This window comes from Ammospiza caudacuta, chromosome 3 (assembly GCF_027887145.1).
Source record: "Ammospiza caudacuta isolate bAmmCau1 chromosome 3, bAmmCau1.pri, whole genome shotgun sequence".
Classification (NCBI taxonomy): domain Eukaryota; kingdom Metazoa; phylum Chordata; class Aves; order Passeriformes; family Passerellidae; genus Ammospiza; species Ammospiza caudacuta.
In genome coordinates this window covers 116550582-116569564 of record NC_080595.1, presented here as the reverse complement: position 1 = coordinate 116569564, position 18983 = coordinate 116550582, and the positions used below count along the sequence as shown (strand labels likewise).

Sequence of the window (18983 nt, the reverse complement as noted above, 5' to 3'; positions counted from 1 at the left end):
TGGGGATCCAAAAGGGATTTGGGGATCTGAAAGGATTTGATGATTTAAAATGGATTTGGGATCCAAAAGGGATTTGGGATCTAAAATGGATTTGGGATCTAAAATGGATTTGGGATCCAAAAGGGATTTGGGATCTAAAATGGATTTGCGATCTAAAATTGATTTGGGATCCAAAAGGGATTTGGGGATCTAAAATGGATCCCAAACCAGATCCCAAATTTGGATTTGGGGATCCAAAATGGGTTTGGGGATCTACAATGGATTTGGGGATCTAAAATGGATTTGGGATCTAAAATGGATCCCCAATGAGATCCCAAATCAGATCCCAAATTTGGATTTGGGGATCTAAAATGGATTTGGGATCCAAAAGGGATTTGGGGATCTAAAAGGGATCCCAAATGAGATCCCAAATGAGATCCGGAATGAAATCCCAAATTTGGATTTGGGGATCCAAAAGGGATTTGGGGATCCAAAATGGATTTGATGATTTAAAAGGGATTTGGGGATCTGATCTAAAAGGGATTTGGGGATCTAAAATGGATTTGGGGATCTAAAAGGGATTTAATGATCTAAAAGGGATTTGGGGATCCAAAAGGGATTTGGGATCCAAAAGGGATTTCAAGATACAAAAGGGATTTGGGGATCCCAAAGGGATTTGATGATTTAAAAGGGATTTGATGATTTAAAAGGCATTTGATGATTTAAAAGTCTTTTCCATCCTTGATATCTCTGTGATTTCTGGTTGCAATTTCCTCTCCAATGGGATTTTTGTCCATGAATGCTGAGGGGTTTTTGTGCTTGCCATGATTTTTTCCTGATTTTGTTCTGTTTTTCCCAGCTGGGGTAAATTCAGTTCTCTGCGCTCTCAATCCCTTTATCCTCAAAACCTGATTTTTGCTGCATTTCCTGGGCATTGCCCGAATTTCAGAACAGACCCACGAGGGAGGCAGAGGGAGCTGCCCTGAGCTGGGAAATCGCTGATTTGGGGTCTCGCAGTGCCGGGGACGCCGCGGTGCCCCCAGAACCCCCGAAAGCCTCGGGGGACGCGGATGAATCCGCTCCCAGCGCAGAAATCCCTTCCATCCACACGGAGACTCCGTGGGCCGCACCAGGGCAGGGGCAGCTCGGGTTTGGGGGGAATTTCTGCGGGGAAGAACGACGGAACCGGCGCGGAATGGAAACCTGGGGGTGGGCGCGGGGCTCTGAAAGGGATCCCAAGTGAGATCCCGAATCAGATCCCAAATTTGGATTTGGGGATCCAAAAGGGATTCGGGGATTTAAAATGGATTTGGGGATTTAAAATGGATCCCAAATCAGATCCCAAATTTGGATTTGGGGATCCAAAAGGGATTTGGGGATTTAAAATGGATTTGGGGATTTAAAATGGATCCCAAATCAGATCCCAAATTTGGATTTGGGGATCCAAAATGGATTTGGGGATCTAAAATGGATCCCAAATGAGATCCCAAATGAGATCCCAAATTTGGATTTGGGGATCCAAAAGGGATTTGGGGATCCAAAAGGGATTTGGGGCTCTAAAATGGATCCCAAATCAGATCCCAAATTTGGATTTGGGGATCTAAAAGGGATTTGGGGATCTAAAAGGGATCCCAAATGAGATCCCAAATGAGATCCGAAATAAGATTCCAAATTTGGATTTGGGGATCCAAAATGGATTTGGGGATCTGATCCAAAAGGGATTTGGGGATCCAAAATGGATTTGGGGATCCAAAAGGGATTTCAGGATCCAAAATGGATTTGGGGATCCCAAAGGGATTTGGGGATTTAAAATGGATTTGGGGATCCAAAATGGATTTGATGATTTAAAAGGGATTTGGGGATCTGATCTAAAATGGATTTGGGGTCCAAAATGGATTTGGGGATCCAAAAGGGATTTTGGGATCTGATCTAAAAGGGATTTAGGGATCTAAAATGGATTTGGGGATCTAAAAGGGATCCCAAATTAGACCCCAAATTTAGATTTGGGGATCTAAAAGGGATTTGGGGATCTAAAAGGGATTTGGGATCCAAAATGGATTTGGGGATCCGAAAGGGATTTCAAGATACAAAAGGCATTTGGCGATCCCAAAGGGATTTGGGGATCCCAAAGGGATTTGGGGATCTAAAGGGGATTTGATGATTTAAAAGGCATTTGATGATTTAAAAGGGATTTGATGATTTAAAAGGCATTTGATGATTTAAAAGTCCTTTCCATCCTTGATATCTCTGTGATTTCTGGTTGCAATTTCCTCTCCAATGGGATTTTTGTCCATGAATGCTGAGGGGTTTTTGTGCTTGCCATGATTTTTTCCTGATTTTGTTCTGTTCTGTTTTTCCCAGCTGGGGTAAATTCAGTTCTCTGTGCTCTCAATCCCTTTATCCTCAAAACCTGATTTTTGCTGCATTTCCTGGGATTTTCCCAAATTTCAGAGACCAATGAGAGAGAGAAGGAGAGCCCAGGGTTCCCAGTCCCTGAAATTCCAGCTCCTGGTGCCTCCAGGTGCGAATCCAGAGTGGGGTTTGATTTCCCTCTCGCTGTCTCAGCAGAAAAAGTGGAATTGCTTTAACTTGAGAAAGGAATTCTGTCTCCAGGTTTTCTTCCACAGAAAACCCCCCGAGGATCTCAGGAAGCTCCTCCAAGGTGAAAATTGCAGGAGGAGAAGGGGATGTGGCACCAGTGCAGGAAAACGGGCTCAGGTCCCAAATCCAGCAGGAATTTTGCTGTCATTTCCCCAGTTCCAGGGGGAGAAATTTGAATTTTTGAATAATTTGAATTCCAGTTGTGTTCGGATGGAGGATCCTCCTCATTCCGTGTCTGATCCTGGCTTGGGTGGAGGAACGTGCCAGGGCTGAGCCTCAGACACAGGAGGGGCTGCAAGAGAGAGAAAATGGCCAAAATCAGACTTCAAAAGTTCAGATTGACTCAGAGGATTCAGGTTTTAAATGTATTTTTATACTCATCGTATTTAAATACCTAAATGTATTTAAATGCTCAGCCAACCCTTGGGATTTTCGTGGCATTTAAAAGCTCAAATCCCTTTCCAAGTGGGAAGATTATTCCCGCTCGTGGTCTCATTAGAGGGAAAATAAAATAATCATCAATCGATAATCATCAATCAAAGCATTTTTCCTGTTTCCTGTCCCTTCAAACACAGCCTGGCAAAGCAGGAGCCAAAATTGGGGGTTTATTTTGGGGAGAGCCCAGTGGAGCTCTGGGAAATTTCACTGAAGGAATTATGGCAGGATTTGTGTCTTTCTGACACAAAAAAACCCCCAAAATTAGGATTTTCCTTGCAAAATTGGGGGGTTTATTTTGGATATTATTCAGAGAGAAAAAATCTCTCCTCCTGGAGAAGTTCAGAGAGGAAAATTCTCTCCTCCTGGAAAAATTCAGAGAGAAAAATTCTCTCCTCCTGGAAAAATTCAGAGAGGAAAATTCTCTCCTTGTGGAAAATTCAGAGAGAAAAATTCTCTCCCCATGGAAAAATTCAGAGAGAAAAATTCTCTCCTCCTGAAGAAATTCAGAGAGGAAAAATCTCCCCTCATGGAGAAATTCAGAGAGAAAAATTCTCCCCTCATGGAAAAATTCAGAGAGGAAAATTCTCTCCTTGTGGAAAAATTCAGGGAGAAAAATTCTCTCCTCTTGGGAAAATTCAGAGAGAAAAATTCTCTCCTTGTGGAAAATTCAGAGAGGAAAATTCTCCCCTCATGGAAAAATTCAGAGAGGAAAATTCTCTCCTCATGGAAAATTCAGAGAGAAAAATTCTCCCCTCGTGGAGAAATTCAGAGAGAAAAATTCTCCCCTCATGGAAAAATTCAGAGAGGAAAATTCTCTCCTTGTGGAAAATTCAGAGAGGAAAATTCTCCCCTCATGGAAAAATTCAGAGAGGAAAATTCTCTCCTCATGGAAAATTCAGAGAGAAAAATTCTCCCCTCGTGGAGAAATTCAGAGAGAAAAATTCTCCCCTCATGGAAAAATTCAGAGAGGAAAATTCTCTCCTTGTGGAAAATTCAGAGAGGAAAATTCTCCCCTCATGGAAAAATTCAGAGAGGAAAATTCTCTCCTCATGGAAAATTCAGAGAGAAAAATTCTCCCCTCGTGGAGAAATTGAGAGAAAAATTCTCCCCTCATGGAAAAATTCAGAGAGGAAAATTCTCTCCTCATGGGAAAATTCAGAGAGAAAAATTCTCTCCTCATGGAAAAATTCAGAGAGGAAAATTCTCCCCTCGTGGAGAAATTCAGAGAAGAAAATTCTCTCCTCTTGGGAAAATTCAGGGAGAAAAATTCCTTGTGGAAAATTCAGAGAGAAAAATTCTCTCCTCTTGGGAAAATTCAGAGAGGAAAATTCTCTCCCCATGGGAAAATTCTCCCCATTCCCAGCTCCATCCAGGCTGTGGCATTCCAGGATCAGGGACGTTTTTATGGAAACTTTTATGGAAACTTTTCCAGCCTGATCCTGATTTTTATGGCCAGGATGATTTTCTGCTTCCTGCTTGTGTTTTCCTAGGCCTCGTTCATGGAATGATGGAATTGTTACGGTTGGAAAAGTTCTCCAACCCATCGAGTGCAGTGCTTGGATCTGTGTCCCCAAGTGCCACATCCACAGGGATTTTCAGTCCCTCCACCCTGGAAAACGATTTTTTCAATCCAATCCAATCCAATCCAATCCAATCCAATCCAATCCAATCCAATCCAATCCAATCCCCAATCCAGCCCAAGCCGAGCACTCCAGAGCTTCCCTGGTCTCTCTTGGATCCTTTCCTCACAAGGATTTGGGATTTGCGCTGTGGGTCCTCCTCGTGGAGATGAACCCACAGATCCGCTAAAAAAGCAAAGTTTGGGAGATCCATTCCCAGCTCCATCCAGGCTGTGGCATTCCAGGGTCAGGGACGTTTTTATGGAAACTTTGATGGGATTTTCCAGCCTGATCGTGATTTTTATGGCCAGGATGTGTGGGTGTTCTGCTTCCTGCTTGTGTTTTTCTAGGCCTCATTCATGGAATGAGGGAATTGTTACGGTTGGAAAAGTTCTCCAAGCCCATCGAGTGCAGTGCTGGGATCTGTGTCCCCAAGTGCCACATCCACAGGGATTTTCAGTCCCTCCACCCTGGAAAACGATTTTTTCAATCCAATCCAATCCAATCCAATCCAATCCAATCCAATCCAATCCAATCCCCAATCCAGCCCACCCCGAGCATTCCAGAGCTTCCCTGGTCTCTCTTGGATCCTTTCCTCACAAGGATTTGGGATTTGCGCTGTGGGTCCTCCTCGTGGAGATGAACCCACAGATCCGCTAAAAAAGCAAAGTTTGGGAGATCCATTCCCAGCTCCATCCAGGCTCTGGCATTCCAGGATCAGGGACGTTTTTATGGAAACTTTGATGGGATTTTCCAGCCTGATCGTGATTTTTATGGCCAGGATGTGTGGGTGTTCTGCTTCCTGCTTGTGTTTTTCTAGGCCTCATTCATGGAATGAGGGAATTGTTACGGTTGGAAAAGTTCTCCAAGCCCATCGAGTGCAGTGCTGGGATCTGTGTCCCCAAGTGCCACATCCACAGGGATTTTAAATAATTCCACCCTGGACAACTCTTCCAGCTGTCCAGGGAATTTTTTCAATCCAATCCAATCCCCAATGCAGCCCAATCCGAACATTCCAGAGCTTCCCTGGTCTCTCTTGGATCCTTTCCTCACAAGGATTTGGGATTTGCGCTGTGGGTCCTCCTCGTGGAGATGAACCCACGGATCTGCTAAAAAAGCAAAGTTTGGGAGATCCACAGGGATCCTGGAGGTGCTCCATCATCTCCCATCTGGATGGGATCACCGATAATTACTGGATAATCATTTTCCTGTAGGATCTACCCAGAAATCCCGACAGTATCCCATCCAAATCCCCTTTCCTTTGCTCCCTCCAGGTTCTTCACCATTTCTGCACCAAAATCCACCAGGGGTCACAGATTGAGACCCTCGTGGTGGGTGAACCACCAGGACGTGCCAAAAACCCCAAAAAGGCTTTCCCAGGATGCTCCTGACCCTGAGCAGCTTCGGGACGCTCCAGGAAGAGCCCCCAAAGGCAACCCCAGGCTGAGATGGCGCCAGATTGTTTGGGATGGGGTCACTCTGGCTCCTGGCTTTGGGAACCCTGTGGTTCCCACCAGCCAGGGCAGTTCCTGGTCCTCAACCCCAAGAGCAGCTCCAGGAGAGCTGGAGAGGGACGTGGGACAGGGGATGGAGGGACAGGACACAGGGAATGAATGGGTTCCTGCTGTGGTTCCCACCATCCAGAGCAGTTCCTTGTCCTCAACTCCAAGAGCGGCTCCAGGAGAGCTGGAGAGGGACGTGGGACAGGGGATGGAGGGACAGGACACAGGGAATGGGTTCCTGCTGTTGTTCCCACCATCCAGGGCATTTCCTGGTCCTCCATCTCCTAGAGCAGCTCCAGGAGAGCTGGAGAGGGATGTGGGACATGGGATGGAGGGACAGGACAGGGAATGGGTTCCTGCTGTTGTTCCCACCATCCAGGGCATTTCTTTGTCCTCCACCCCCCAAGAGGGGCTCCAGGAGAGCTGGAGAGGGACCTGGGACAGGGGATGGAGGGACAGGACACAGGGAATGAATGGCTTCCTGCTGGGGTTCCACCATCCAGGGCAGTCCTTGTCCTCAACTCCAAGAGCAGCTCCAGGAGAGCTCAAGAGGGATTTGGGACATGGGATGGAGGGACAGGACACATGGGATGGAGAGACAGGACACAGGGAATGGGTTCCTGCTGGGAAAGGGGAGATTCGGTGGGATTTGGGATGAAATTCCTGGCTGGGCCGGTGGAGAGGGGCTGGGCTGGAGTTCCCAGAGAAGCTGTGGCTGCCCCCGGATCCCTGAAGCGACCGAGGACAGGTTGGACAGGGCTCGGACAGCAGAAGATGGCAGGGGTGGAACTGGGGGGCGTTTCCCACCCAAACCATTCCGTGACTCCGTGATTTGGGTGCTGTCCCCAGGACAGGAGCCCACACTCACACGGGGACCCGGTGTCCCCCCCGGCGGCATCTGCAGCTCCTCCGTGCCGCGGTTCGCGGATCCCGGCGCTCCAGAGGCGGCTCCGGGCCGGGGCCTTGGCGGGAGGGAGCCCGGCACGGGCGGGCCGGGCCCAGCGGGGACCGAGCGGGGGCTGCGGGGCGGCAGCGGGGCAGGAGAGGGACAGCTGGGGAAGGGAAAGGGAAAGGGGAAGGGGAAAAGGGGAAAGGGGAAAAGGGAAAAAGGGGAAAAGGGGAAGGGGAAAGGGAAGGGGAAGGGGAAGGGAAAGGGGAAAAGGGGAAAAGGGAAGGGGAAGGGGAAGGGAAAGGGAAAGGGGAAGGGGAAGGGAAAGGGGAAAAGAGAAAAAGGGAAAAAGGGGGAAAGGGAAAAGGGGGAAAGGGGAAAAGGGAAAAAGGGGGAAAGGGGAAAAGGGGAAGGGGAAGGGAAAGGGGAAAAGGGGAAGGGGAAGGGGAAAAGGGGAAAAGGTGAAAGGGGAAAGGGGAAAGTGGAAAAGGAAAGAGGAAAGGGGAAAGGAAAGGGGGAAAGGGGAGGGGGGAAAGGAAAAGGGGAAGGGGAAAAGGGGATGGGGGAAAGAGGAAAGGGGAGAGGGGAAAGGGGGAAAGGGGAAAGGAAAGGGAAAGGGGGAAAGGGAAGGGGAAAATGAGAAGGAGAAGGAAAGGAGAAAGGGAAAGGGGAAAGGAAAGGGGAAAATGAGAAGGAAAGGAGAAAGGGAAAGGGGAAAGGGGAAAGGGGAAGGGGAAGGGGGAAGAGGGGAAGAGGGAGGGGGAAAAGCAGAAAAGGGGAAAAGGGGAAGGGAAAGGGGAGAGGGAAAGGGGAAGGGAAAGGGGAAAAGGGGAAAAGGAAAGGGGGAAAAGAAAAGGGGAAGGGGACAAGGGGAAAGAGGGAAGGGGGAAGGGGCAAAGAGGGAAAGGAAAGGGGAAAAGGAAATGGAAAGAGAAAGGGGGAGAGGAAGAGGAAGAGGAAGGGGGAAAGGAGAGGGGAAAGGGGAAAAGGGGAAAAGTGGAAGGGGGAAGGGGGAAATGGGAGGGGAACGGTAAAAGGAAAAGGGAAATGGGAAAGGGGAAGGGAAAGGAAAAGGGAAAAGGAAAGGGGAAAAGGGAAAAGGAAAAGGGAAATGGGAAAGGGGAAGGGAAAGGAAAAGGGAAAAGGAAAGGGGAAATGGGAAAGGGGAAGAGGAAGGGGAAAGGGGAAAGGGGGGAAGGGAAGGGGAGAGGGGGAAGGAGAAATGGGAAAGGGAAAGTGGAAAGGGAAGGGGGAAAGGGAAAAGGGAAGGGTAAGGAGAAGGGAAAGGGAAAAGGGAGAGGAGAAGGAGGAGGGAACAGGGAAGGGGAAGGGAAAAGGGGAAGGGGAAAGGGGGAAAGGAAAAGGGGAAAAGGGGGAAAAGGGGAAAGGAAAGGGAGAGGAGAAAAGGAAGGGGAAGGGGGAAAGGGAGAAGGAAAAGGAAAGGGGAAAGAGAAAAGGAAAGGGAAGGGGAAAGAGAAGGGGAAGGGACAGGGACAGGGGAAAGGGAGGGGAAGAGGAAAGGGGAAAGGGGAAAGGGGAAAGGGGAAAGGGGAAAGGGGAAAGGAAAGGGAGGGGAGGGAAGAGAGAAGAGAAGAGAAGAGAAGAGAAGAGAAGAGAAGAGAAGAGAAGAGAAGAGAAGAGAAGAGAAGAGAAGAGAAGAGAAGAGAAGAGAAGAGAAGAGAAGAGAAGAGAAGAGAAGAGAAGAGAAGAGAAGAGAAATCATCATTCCCAGCAGTTTCAGACGGACTGAAAACATTGCAATCCACTGAGAAATTCTGTACATTCTATACCTTTTATTCCCAATTTCTGTTCCATCGATTGTATAGATTAATATCAATAAATATTGATTCTATACATTTTATTCCTAAATGATATCCCTTGATGATACTCCTAAAAATTAATCAATAATTTGCTTTATTTGAGCTGTGCTGTGGTGCCTTAAGGACAGAGGGACCCAATTAGAAACTGGTGCCAGTGAAGCCAAACCTCATTAATTAATTCTCCACACCAATTAATTTGTTAATGCCCAAATTGTCCCCTGTGCACGTCCCCAGTCTCGCTCAGTGTCTGAAGACTCAAAAGTGTAAAGGATGAAGTTCATTTTAACTTTTATTTAGGATAAAAATTAAGCAAAAAAAAAAAAATTGTAGCAAACTACTTTTCCTTGAGAAAAATTCCAAAAATTAAAAAAAAAAAAATCCCTAGATTCTGAAAAAAACAGGCTTGGGTTTGATTTATTGGGGTTTTTTGGTTGGTTGGTTGGTTGGTTGTGGTTTTTGGAGGCTTTGTTTTGGTTTGGGTTTTGTTGGGATTTTGTTGTTGTTGGTTTTGGTTTTTGGGGGTTTTTTTGACCAATCCAAGTTATTTGGTAAGGATGGAGAACAAACATTGTTATGATGAATAAAGAAAATTCAAAATATAAAATAATATTTTATATAAAATATAAAACATGTTTTATATAAAATAGAATTTATATATACCTATCATCTATATGTAAATATAAATATAAATATAAATATAAATATAAATATAAATATAAATATAAATATAAATATAAATGTACCTTGAACAGTATGTATATTTATATACATATAAATATATGTATATTTATACACATATTTATATACACATTTATATATATTTATACATATAAATATATATGTATATAAAATATACATATAAAATATATGTGTATATATTATATATACATACATTTTATGTGTATTTATATATTTATATATTTTAATATATAATTTTAATAGATATTATATATACACATATTTTATGTACATTTATATTTATTTTTCTATATATATTTCTATATATATATATAAATATATATATTATATATATTATATATACATATAAAATACATGTATATATTTTATAAAACAAAAATTACACATATATTTGTATATATTTTTATCTATGTATAAATCTGCATTGCACAGGCCCGTGTGCTGGGAATCCTGGATTTTCCCCAGCTTTTCCCACCTCCTGTAAACGGAATTTTGTCTCCTTTTCCCATCAAAATGCTGCGTAAAAAATGCATTTCTGCCTTCAAATCCTACAGGACACAGGCAGGGAGGCAGGGAGGACTGCTCCTGTCAAAAATAAATTATTTAAGGACTAAAAATCATTTTTTGGGGGCTAAAAATAATCAGGGGGAGTGCCCGGAGCAGAGCCCGCCCTGGGCTGCTGACGCTGATCCCCATTTCAGCTTTCCCAGGAAATATTTGGGAATTTGTTCCCAGAATCCTGCAGGAATCGCACTGCAGAACGCGGCCTCCAGAACCCTGCAGGAATCGCGCTGCAGAACGCGGCCTCCATAGAAACCCGAGGAACTGCGCTCACTCTCATGAACTTTTTATTGCAATTGGGCCAATTGACTTCAATGAATTCCCCATGAAGAGCCAGTCTGGTACAAATATTTGGGAATTTGTTCCCAGAGTCCTGCAGGAATTGCGCTGCAGAACGCGGCCTCCAGAACCCTGCAGGAATCGCGCTGCAGAACGCGGCCTCCAGAGTCCTGCAGGAATCGCGCTGCAGAACGCGGCCTCCATAGAAACCCACGGAACTGCGCTCACTCATCAACTTTTTATTGCAATTGGGCCAATTGACTTCAATGAATTCCCCATGAAGAGCCAGCCTGGTACAAATATTTGGGAATTTGTTCCCATAATCCTGCAGGAATCGCGCTGCAGAACGCGGCCTCCAGAACCCTGCAGGAATCGCGCTGCAGAACGCGTCCCTCCATAGAAACCCGAGGAACTGCGCTCACTCTCATGAACTTTTTATTGCAATTGGGCCAATTGACTTCAATGAATTCCCCATGAAGAGCCAGCCTGGTACAAATATTTGGGAATTTGTTCCCAGAGTCCTGCAGGAATCGCGCTGCAGAACGCGGCCTCCAGAACCCTGCAGGAGTCGCGCTGCAGAACGCGGCCTCCAGAGTCCTGCAGGAATCGCGCTGCAGAACGCGGCCTCCATAGAAACCCGAGGAACTGCGCTCACTCATCAACTTTTTATTGCAATTGGGCCAATTGACTTCAATGAATTCCCCATGAAGAGCCAGCCTGGTACAAATATTTGGGAATTTGTTCCCATAATCCTGCAGGAATCGCACTGCAGAACGCGGCCTCCAGAACCCTGCAGGAATCGCGCTGCAGAACGCGGCCTCCATAGAAACCCGAGGAACTGCGCTCACTCTCATGAACTTTTTATTCCAATTGGGCCAATTGACTTTAATGAATTCCCCATGAAGAGCCAGCCTGGAACATTTTCTGCTTTTCCTGATTGGTGACAAAATCCAAACCCTGCCAGCTTTGCTCATTCTATTCATTAAGTGGGTGTCCCCTTAATTCGGTTTTTATTCTTATTTTTTATTCTCATTCTCGGTTTCTCACATGGAAACTGGAGCCAGTGGATGTCCCTTTAATTAATTTTTTATTCTTATTTTTTATTCTCATTCACCTCATTCACCTGGAGCCAATGGATGCCGCTTTAATTAATTTTTTATTCTTATTTTTATTCTCATTCAGCATATGGAAACTGGAGCCAGTGGATGTCCCCTTAATTTTTATTCTTATTTTTTATTCTCATTCACCTGGAGCCAGTGGATGTCCCCTTTAATTCAGTTTTTATTCTTCTTTTTTATTCTCATTCAGCACATGGAAACTGGAGCCAGTGGATGTCCCTTTAATTCAGTTTTTATTCTTATTTTTATTCTCATTCACCTGGAGCCAGTGGATGTCCCTTTAATTCAGTTTTTATTCTTATTTTTATTCTCATTCACCTGGAGCCAGTGGATGTCCCTTTAATTCAGTTTTTATTCTTATTTTTATTCTCATTCACCTGGAGCCAGTGGATGTCCCCTTAATTTTTATTCTTATTTTTATTCTCATTCACCTCATTCACCTGGAGCCAGTGGATGCTGCTTTAATTCAGTTTTTATTCTTATTTTTATTCTCATTCAGCACATGGAAACTGGAGCCAGTGGATGCCGCTTTAATTCAGTTTTTATTCTTATTTTTTATTCTCATTCAGCACATGGAACCTGGAGCCAGTGGATGTCCCCTTAATTAAGTTTTTATTCTTATTTTTATTCTCATTCACCTGGAGCCAGTGGATGTCCCTTTAATTAATTTTTATTCTTATTTTTTATTCTCATTCACCTCATGGAAACTGGAGCCAGTGGATGTCCCCTTAATTTTTATTCTTATTTTTTGTCTCATTCACCTGGAGCCAGTGGATGTCCCTTTAATTCAGGTTTTATTTTTATATTTTTCTCATTCACCTGGAGCCAGTGGATGTCCCTTTAATTCAGTTTTTATTTTTATTTTGGGAGCTCCATTTAATAACCCCTTTTCACATCTTCACGGCTGCCTGGAATATTCTTTATTCTCCCCTTGCATCATTGATCTGTTTGAGGTTTAATTTTAATTTGAACTCGGTGTTTGCTCGCCTTGGGCACTTCTTCTTTCATCCCAGGCTGTTCTGGAAGGATTTGCTGCAAGATTTGCACGTTAATCTTCTTTATTTAGACTTGATTAAACAAAAGCTTTTCAAAGGCTTTCATTTCAAGCAGGTTTCCCAATGCTGCCTTTAATAAGAAATGGAAATTAATTTTGGATTATAGCTAGAGAATTGTATTTTTTTATATTTTTTCTTATGCATCAGCCTGGCTTAAGCTCAGTTTTATCGTTTTTGGTGTTTATTTACGGCTGCCCAGGGCTCCAGTGGAGTCCCCAGCCCTGGAGGGATTCAAATCCCAAAGGAAGGGACACCTGGGGACACCTGGGGACACCTGGGGACACTTGGGGACACCTGGGGACACCTGGGGACACTTGGGGACACCTGGGGACACCTGGGGACACCTGGGGACACCTGGGGACACTTGGGGACACCTGGGGACACTTGGGGACACCTGGGGACACCTGGGGACACTTGGGGACACCTGGGGACACGGATCAGTGGTGGCAGGGAATGATTTCTTGAACTTCAACAATTCCACAATTCTCTTTTTATCACTTAAATCCTTCCTGATAATTTACATCTTTTTGAACTTCAACAATTCCACAATTCTCTGTTTTTTTATCACTTAAATCCTTCCTGATTAATTACATCTTCTTGAGCTCCAACAATTCCACAATTCTGATTTTTTATCATTTAAATCCTTCCTGATTAATTACATCTTCTTGAACTTCAACAATTCCACAATTCTCTGTTTTTTTATCACTTAAATCCTTCCCGATTAATTACATCTTTTTGAACTTCAACAATTCCACAATTCTCTGACTTTTTATCACTTAAATCCTTCCTGATTAATTACATCTTTTTGAACTTCAACAATTCCACAAATCTCTGATTTTTTATCACTTTAATCCTTCCTGATTAATTACCTTGAAGATCACATAACTTTCCTTAAAATCCAGGGAGAGAAAACCAAAATCACCAAATGTTTTTACGCTGAGCTGAGATCCTTCCACTGCTGGCCTGGCAATAAAACAACTCAAAATCGGGAAATTCTGGTGGGCTGATGCTGAGAATTTCAGATTTTTTGTGATTTTTTGGCAGGAGAACACGGCACTGACCTGAAGCCGTGGAGAAAGCTTCCAAAACTGAATTATTGCACTGGGATTGTGGGTGAGGAGTTTGATTAGAAGTGTGTAAAATCACAAGGTGGAAAATTTAGAGTTTGGGGTTTTAAAATTTGGAGTTTGAGGTTCTAGAACACTCTAGAAAATTTAGAGTTTGAGGCCTTAAAAATTTGAGTTTGAGGTTCTAGAACACTCTAGAAATTTTCAAATTTTGAGGTTCTAGAACACTCTAGAAAATTTGGAGTTTGGGGTTTTAGAATATAATAATGTATATAAACAAGATGGAGGGTTTAGGGCAGAGGTTGGTGCTTCTTCACCTTATTCCTCATGGGTTTGGGTGGTTTTGTGTAATTGGATAAAAAGTCTGCATTGTAGCCATGGGTGGTTGGTTATTCAGTTAAAAGTGAAAATAATTTAGGTGTATTCCTGTTGGGTTAAAAGTGAAAATAATTCAGATGTAATTCCTATTGGGTTAAAAGTGAAAATAATTTAGATGTAATTCCTATTGGGTTAAAAGTGAAAATTATTTAGGTGTAATTATAGATTACCATGAGGTATAATTAAATGCTGACTTCTGAAAGAGGCAATATTTTTGTCAGTTCCATTTAAATTGGGTGGGCAAAATTTCTAAAATTATCCAGAGTCTGGGGAAGACAAACACGGATGGAAATGCTGAATTCTGCTGTTGGGAATCTCAGTTTAGAGCACAAGAACATTTGCTGCCTAGATGAATGTGTAAATCACCTGGATTTAATTACCAGCTTTTAATGAGCATCGAGCATTTTTTCTTACCTAAACTGTACTGGGAAAAGGGTGTGTAAGTAGGTGTACCAAGGACTTTCTTTTTTTTTTTTTATTATCATGTAATATTTTCCCCTTTTTATTATCACATAATATTTTCTTGTCCTTTTCATCAAGGCCAAGAGGGCGGAGCGTGAGCTCGGAGCGGTTTCGCGGCACCACGTCGCGATGAAGCGCATGCATTCCTGCAGGGGCTGCACCACGCCGCGATGAACGCGTGCATTCCTGCAGGGGCTGCACCACGCCGCGATGAACGCGTGCATTCCTGCAGGGGCTGCACCACGCCGCGATGAACGCGTGCATTCCTGCAGGGGCTGCACCACGCCGCGATGAACGCGTGCATTCCTGCAGGGGCCGCACCACGCCGCGATGAAGCACTTGCATTCCTGCAGGGGCTGCACCATGCCGCGATGAACGCGCGCATTCCTGCAGGGGCCGCGATGAACGCGTGCATTCCTGCAGGGGCCGCACCACGCCACGATGAACGCGCGCATTCCTGCAGGGGCCGCGATGAACGCGTGCATTCCTGCAGGGGCCGCACCCCGCCTCAATGAACGCGTGCATTCCTGCAGGGGCTGCACCACGCCGCGATGAAGCGCGTGCATTCCTGCAGGGGCTGCGATGAACGTGTGCATTCCTGCAGGGGCTGCACCACGCCGCGATGAACGCGTGCATTCCTGCAGGGGCTGCGATGAACGCGTGCATTCCTGCAGGGGCTGCACCACGCCGCGATGAACGCGTGCATTCCTGCAGGGGCTGCACCACGCCGCGATGAACGCGTGCATTCCTGCAGGGGCTGCACCACGCCGCGATGAACGCGTGCATTCCTGCAGGGGCTGCACCACGCCACGATGAAGCACTTGCATTCCTGCAGGGGCTGCCGCTGGCCTGCCCCGGGCAAGGCTTTGTTTCCAGAGCCACAAAAAGTCCCGTGGAACTTTCTGGAATGGCTTCCCCGGGCTCCTTTCGTGGCAGGGTGTCCCATTTTAGCACCAAGAGCTCTCAGTGTTGAGGTCTGGGGCTGCTGGGGCTCAGGGCGCCATTGAACCGCGGCAAACATTGAACCGCGGCCGTCCAAAGTCGTGAAATTTTGGGAAGAGATGCAAAATTCATGAAAGAGCTGTGGCAGCACTTTGTAAAAGCATGGAAAGGGATTTTGGGGGGTAAAGGAGAGGTAAATTGGTAAGAGTTTTTTGCAGGTTGAGGAGTTCCTACAAGACAATGGCCACATTCAGCCTGGACAACGGACACAAACGATGAATAATGGAAATATTCAGAAATGGGGTTGGTGTATCCTTGAAAAAGATGCAAGAAGAAGAAGAGTCAGCAGGAGTCAGCAAGTTTGTCAGCAGGCTTGGGAAAGTGAGAAAAAAGTGAATCATGGGTGGGCCAGACGAGCCCAGCAAGAAAAATGAGATGATCCAATAAGCATTCTAATGCAGAGGTGTGAACAGCCAGGATTAACCAATCATCTATTGACAGCAAGGATTCATCACAAATATAATAATAAATATAATATTAACAATTGTATAATAATAATTGAAAATAATAATAATAATAATAATAATAATAATAATAATAATAATAATAATAATAATAATAATAATCTTTTTAGGGATAAGACACTTGGCTTCACTGGATCACATTGGTTATGGTGTGATGTCCCTGAACCTCTACAACCCACAGTAAATAAATAAATAAATTTAAAACTCAGCAAGTTTGTCAGCAGGCTTGGGAAAGTGAGAAAAAAGTGAATCATGGATGGGCCAGATGAGCACAGCAAGAAAAATGAGATCATCAAATCAAATCCAATCAGCATTCTAATGTAGAGGTGTGAACAGCCAGGATTAACCAATCATCTATTGACAGTAGAGATATTATTATTATTATTATTATTATTATTATTATTATTATTATTATTATTATTATTATTATTATTATTATTATATAATATTAAAATAAATTGTCTTTTTAGGGATAAGAAATTTAGCTTCACTGGATCACATTGGTTATGGTGTGGTGTCCCTGAACCTCCACACCCCGCAGTAAATAATAAATTTAAAACTCAGCAAGCTTGGAAAAATGAGAAAAAAGTGAGCCATGGGTGGGCCAGACAACCACAGCAAGAAAAATGAGATGATCCAATCAGCATTCTAATTTAATGTGGATTAACAAAATCATGTATTGACAGTAGGGATTTATTATAACTACAACTCTAACTATAATAAATATGATAATGATAATAATGATAATAATGATGATGATGATGATAATAATAATAATAATGTTTTTAGAGATAATAAATTTGGCTTCACTGGATCGTATTGGTTATGGTGTGATGTCCCTAAACCTCCGCACCCCACAGTAAATTAATAAATTTATAGGGTTGCTGTAAATAAATTAATAAATTTACAGGTGTACTGTAAATAAATTAATAAATGTACAGGGTCATTGTAAATTAATTAATAAATTTACAGGGTCGCTGTAAATAAATGTACAGGGTCACTGTAAATAAATTAATAAATTCACAGGGTCATTGTAAATAAAGAATAAATTTACAGGGTCACTGTAAATAAATTAATAAATTTACAGAGCCTTTGTAAATAAATAAATAAATTCACAGGGTCACTGTAAATAAATTAATAAATTTACAGGGTCACTATAAATAAATAACAGGGTCACTTTCTGCACTGACAGTTCCCACCCACAGTAACATCTGGGATGATTCCCTCAGAGTGAAAATAATTTAGGTGTAAATCATTATTACGGAGGAACCAGCCCAGGTGGGTTTGGTGTCCTCCTCATTCCCAGATTTTTCCAGGTGGGTTTGGTGTCCTCCTCATTCCCAGATTTTTGGTCTCCTCCTCATTCCCAGATTTTTCCAGGTGGGTTTGGTCTCCTCCTCATTCCCAGATTTTTCCCGGAGGGAAAATCTCCGAGCTGCACCATCCCTGGGGGCGCTGACAATGCTGGGATCCCCCCTGTGACACTTGCCAGGGATTTCACCTTCTGGAGCTGAGCTGATCTTCCTCCTCCTCCTCCTCCTCTCTTCTTCCTCTCGGCCGCCTCCCTGCTCAGGTCTGGGGTGTTCCCTCCTCCCTTCCTCCTCCTGCAGAGCAGAACACGAGGATTCCTGTTGTTATTCATATTTCTGTTATCACATTTCTAGAGTCCCACACCTTCTGGGTTATTCATATTTCTGTTATCACATTTCTAGAGTCCCACACCTTCTGGGTTATTCATATTTCTGTTATCACATTTCTAGAGTCCCACACCTTCTGGGTTATTCATATTTCTGTTATCACATTTCTAGAGTCCCACACCTTCTGGGCTATTCATATTTCTGTTATCACATTTCTAGAGTCCCACACCTTCTGGGTGGTTTCTCACAAGCCATCCACGGGTCTTGGCTGCCTTATCTCTGCCAACTATCACGTCGGGGTCACCACATGTTATTTTTCATATTTCTGTTATCCTATTTCTAGAGTCCCACACCTTCTGGGTTATTCATATTTCTGTTATCACATTTCTAGAGTCCCACACCTTCTGGGTGGTTTCTCACACACAGCTCTTCACAGCACTGCTGCTCCTGCTTCTTCATCAGGGCTCCTCCAAGGCTCTCCCTGCCCAGCCAACCCACCCCCTTTTACCCCAGTTATCTTCATTAGCCACAGCTGCCGCCCAATTAAGGACATCACAGCTGCAGCCCATCAAGAGCAGCTGGCACCTACCGGGGCAAGGCCGATATACAGATATTCAAGTACTATAAATTCCAATAAATGCTCTGCACTTGCTGCCCTGGGGGTGATAAAAGTCAAATCCTTTGGGGTGTTGCCACCTGAAAAGATAACACGTTTGTTATCTTGCCCTGAAGAGCACAATCAGGGCTCAGGGGAAGGTGGGAACTTGATTTTTAAAATTTTTTTTAAAGTTGTGATAAATTCTGGCACTCAAAGACAAGCTCAGGACTCAGTGATTTAAGCTAAGCCTGCCTGAGATTGTTACAGCTCCTTGGGGAAATCCACAGAAAATTAAGTTGAGCTGAATCGATTTGGGAGTTTTCAGTGAAGTCTGTGTGACCTGAAGTGTAAAAAAGGCTGGGGCTGCCCCTCCAACAAGGTTTATTCAGTGTTTTTTGTAACCAAATAATTCTGCACATGTATTTGCATATTTTTGGTATTATATGCAGCTGCTATGAAATTCAACACAATTAACTGGCAGAACAGGAATATTCCAAATAAAATGAAAATTAAATGAAAATTAAATGAATTGCACTGGAATATGGCCCCAGTGGCAACATTTTTTTCCCAATATCATGAGTAAAATCCAGACTCTGAGGCATTTTTATTATTTCATAGCACTCAGGCAGGTTCATTACCCAAAGGTGCTCATTCCACATTCAAATTCCATGAAATGGAATCTGGGAATTTAAAGCAGAAGCTCTGAGGGGTTCTTCCAGTGAAAAAAGCACAGCAGGAACACAAAACCATGGATATAAAGGGTGGAAATGGACTCTAAAACAGCTTTTAGCCTGTAAAACAGGATCCCACCTCCA

The 18983-nt window shown here is 43.9% G+C and overlaps 1 protein-coding gene across 1 annotated transcript in view; it reads right to left on the bottom strand.

Moving 5' to 3' along the window:
* Positions 1-2754: 2754 nt before the first annotated feature.
* The window catches only part of FBXO16 (F-box protein 16), a 56587-nt gene continuing 40358 nt past the window's right edge, over positions 2755-18983 (bottom strand). Inside the window, exons 7-9 of the mRNA XM_058801525.1 lie at positions 17435-17537; positions 7008-7191; positions 2755-2872 (exon numbers count right to left, since the gene is read on the bottom strand). Of these exons, the coding sequence (XP_058657508.1) occupies positions 2805-2872; positions 7008-7191; positions 17435-17537 (355 nt within the window). The 3' untranslated portion in view covers positions 2755-2804. The remainder of the gene's footprint in view (positions 2873-7007; positions 7192-17434; positions 17538-18983) is intronic.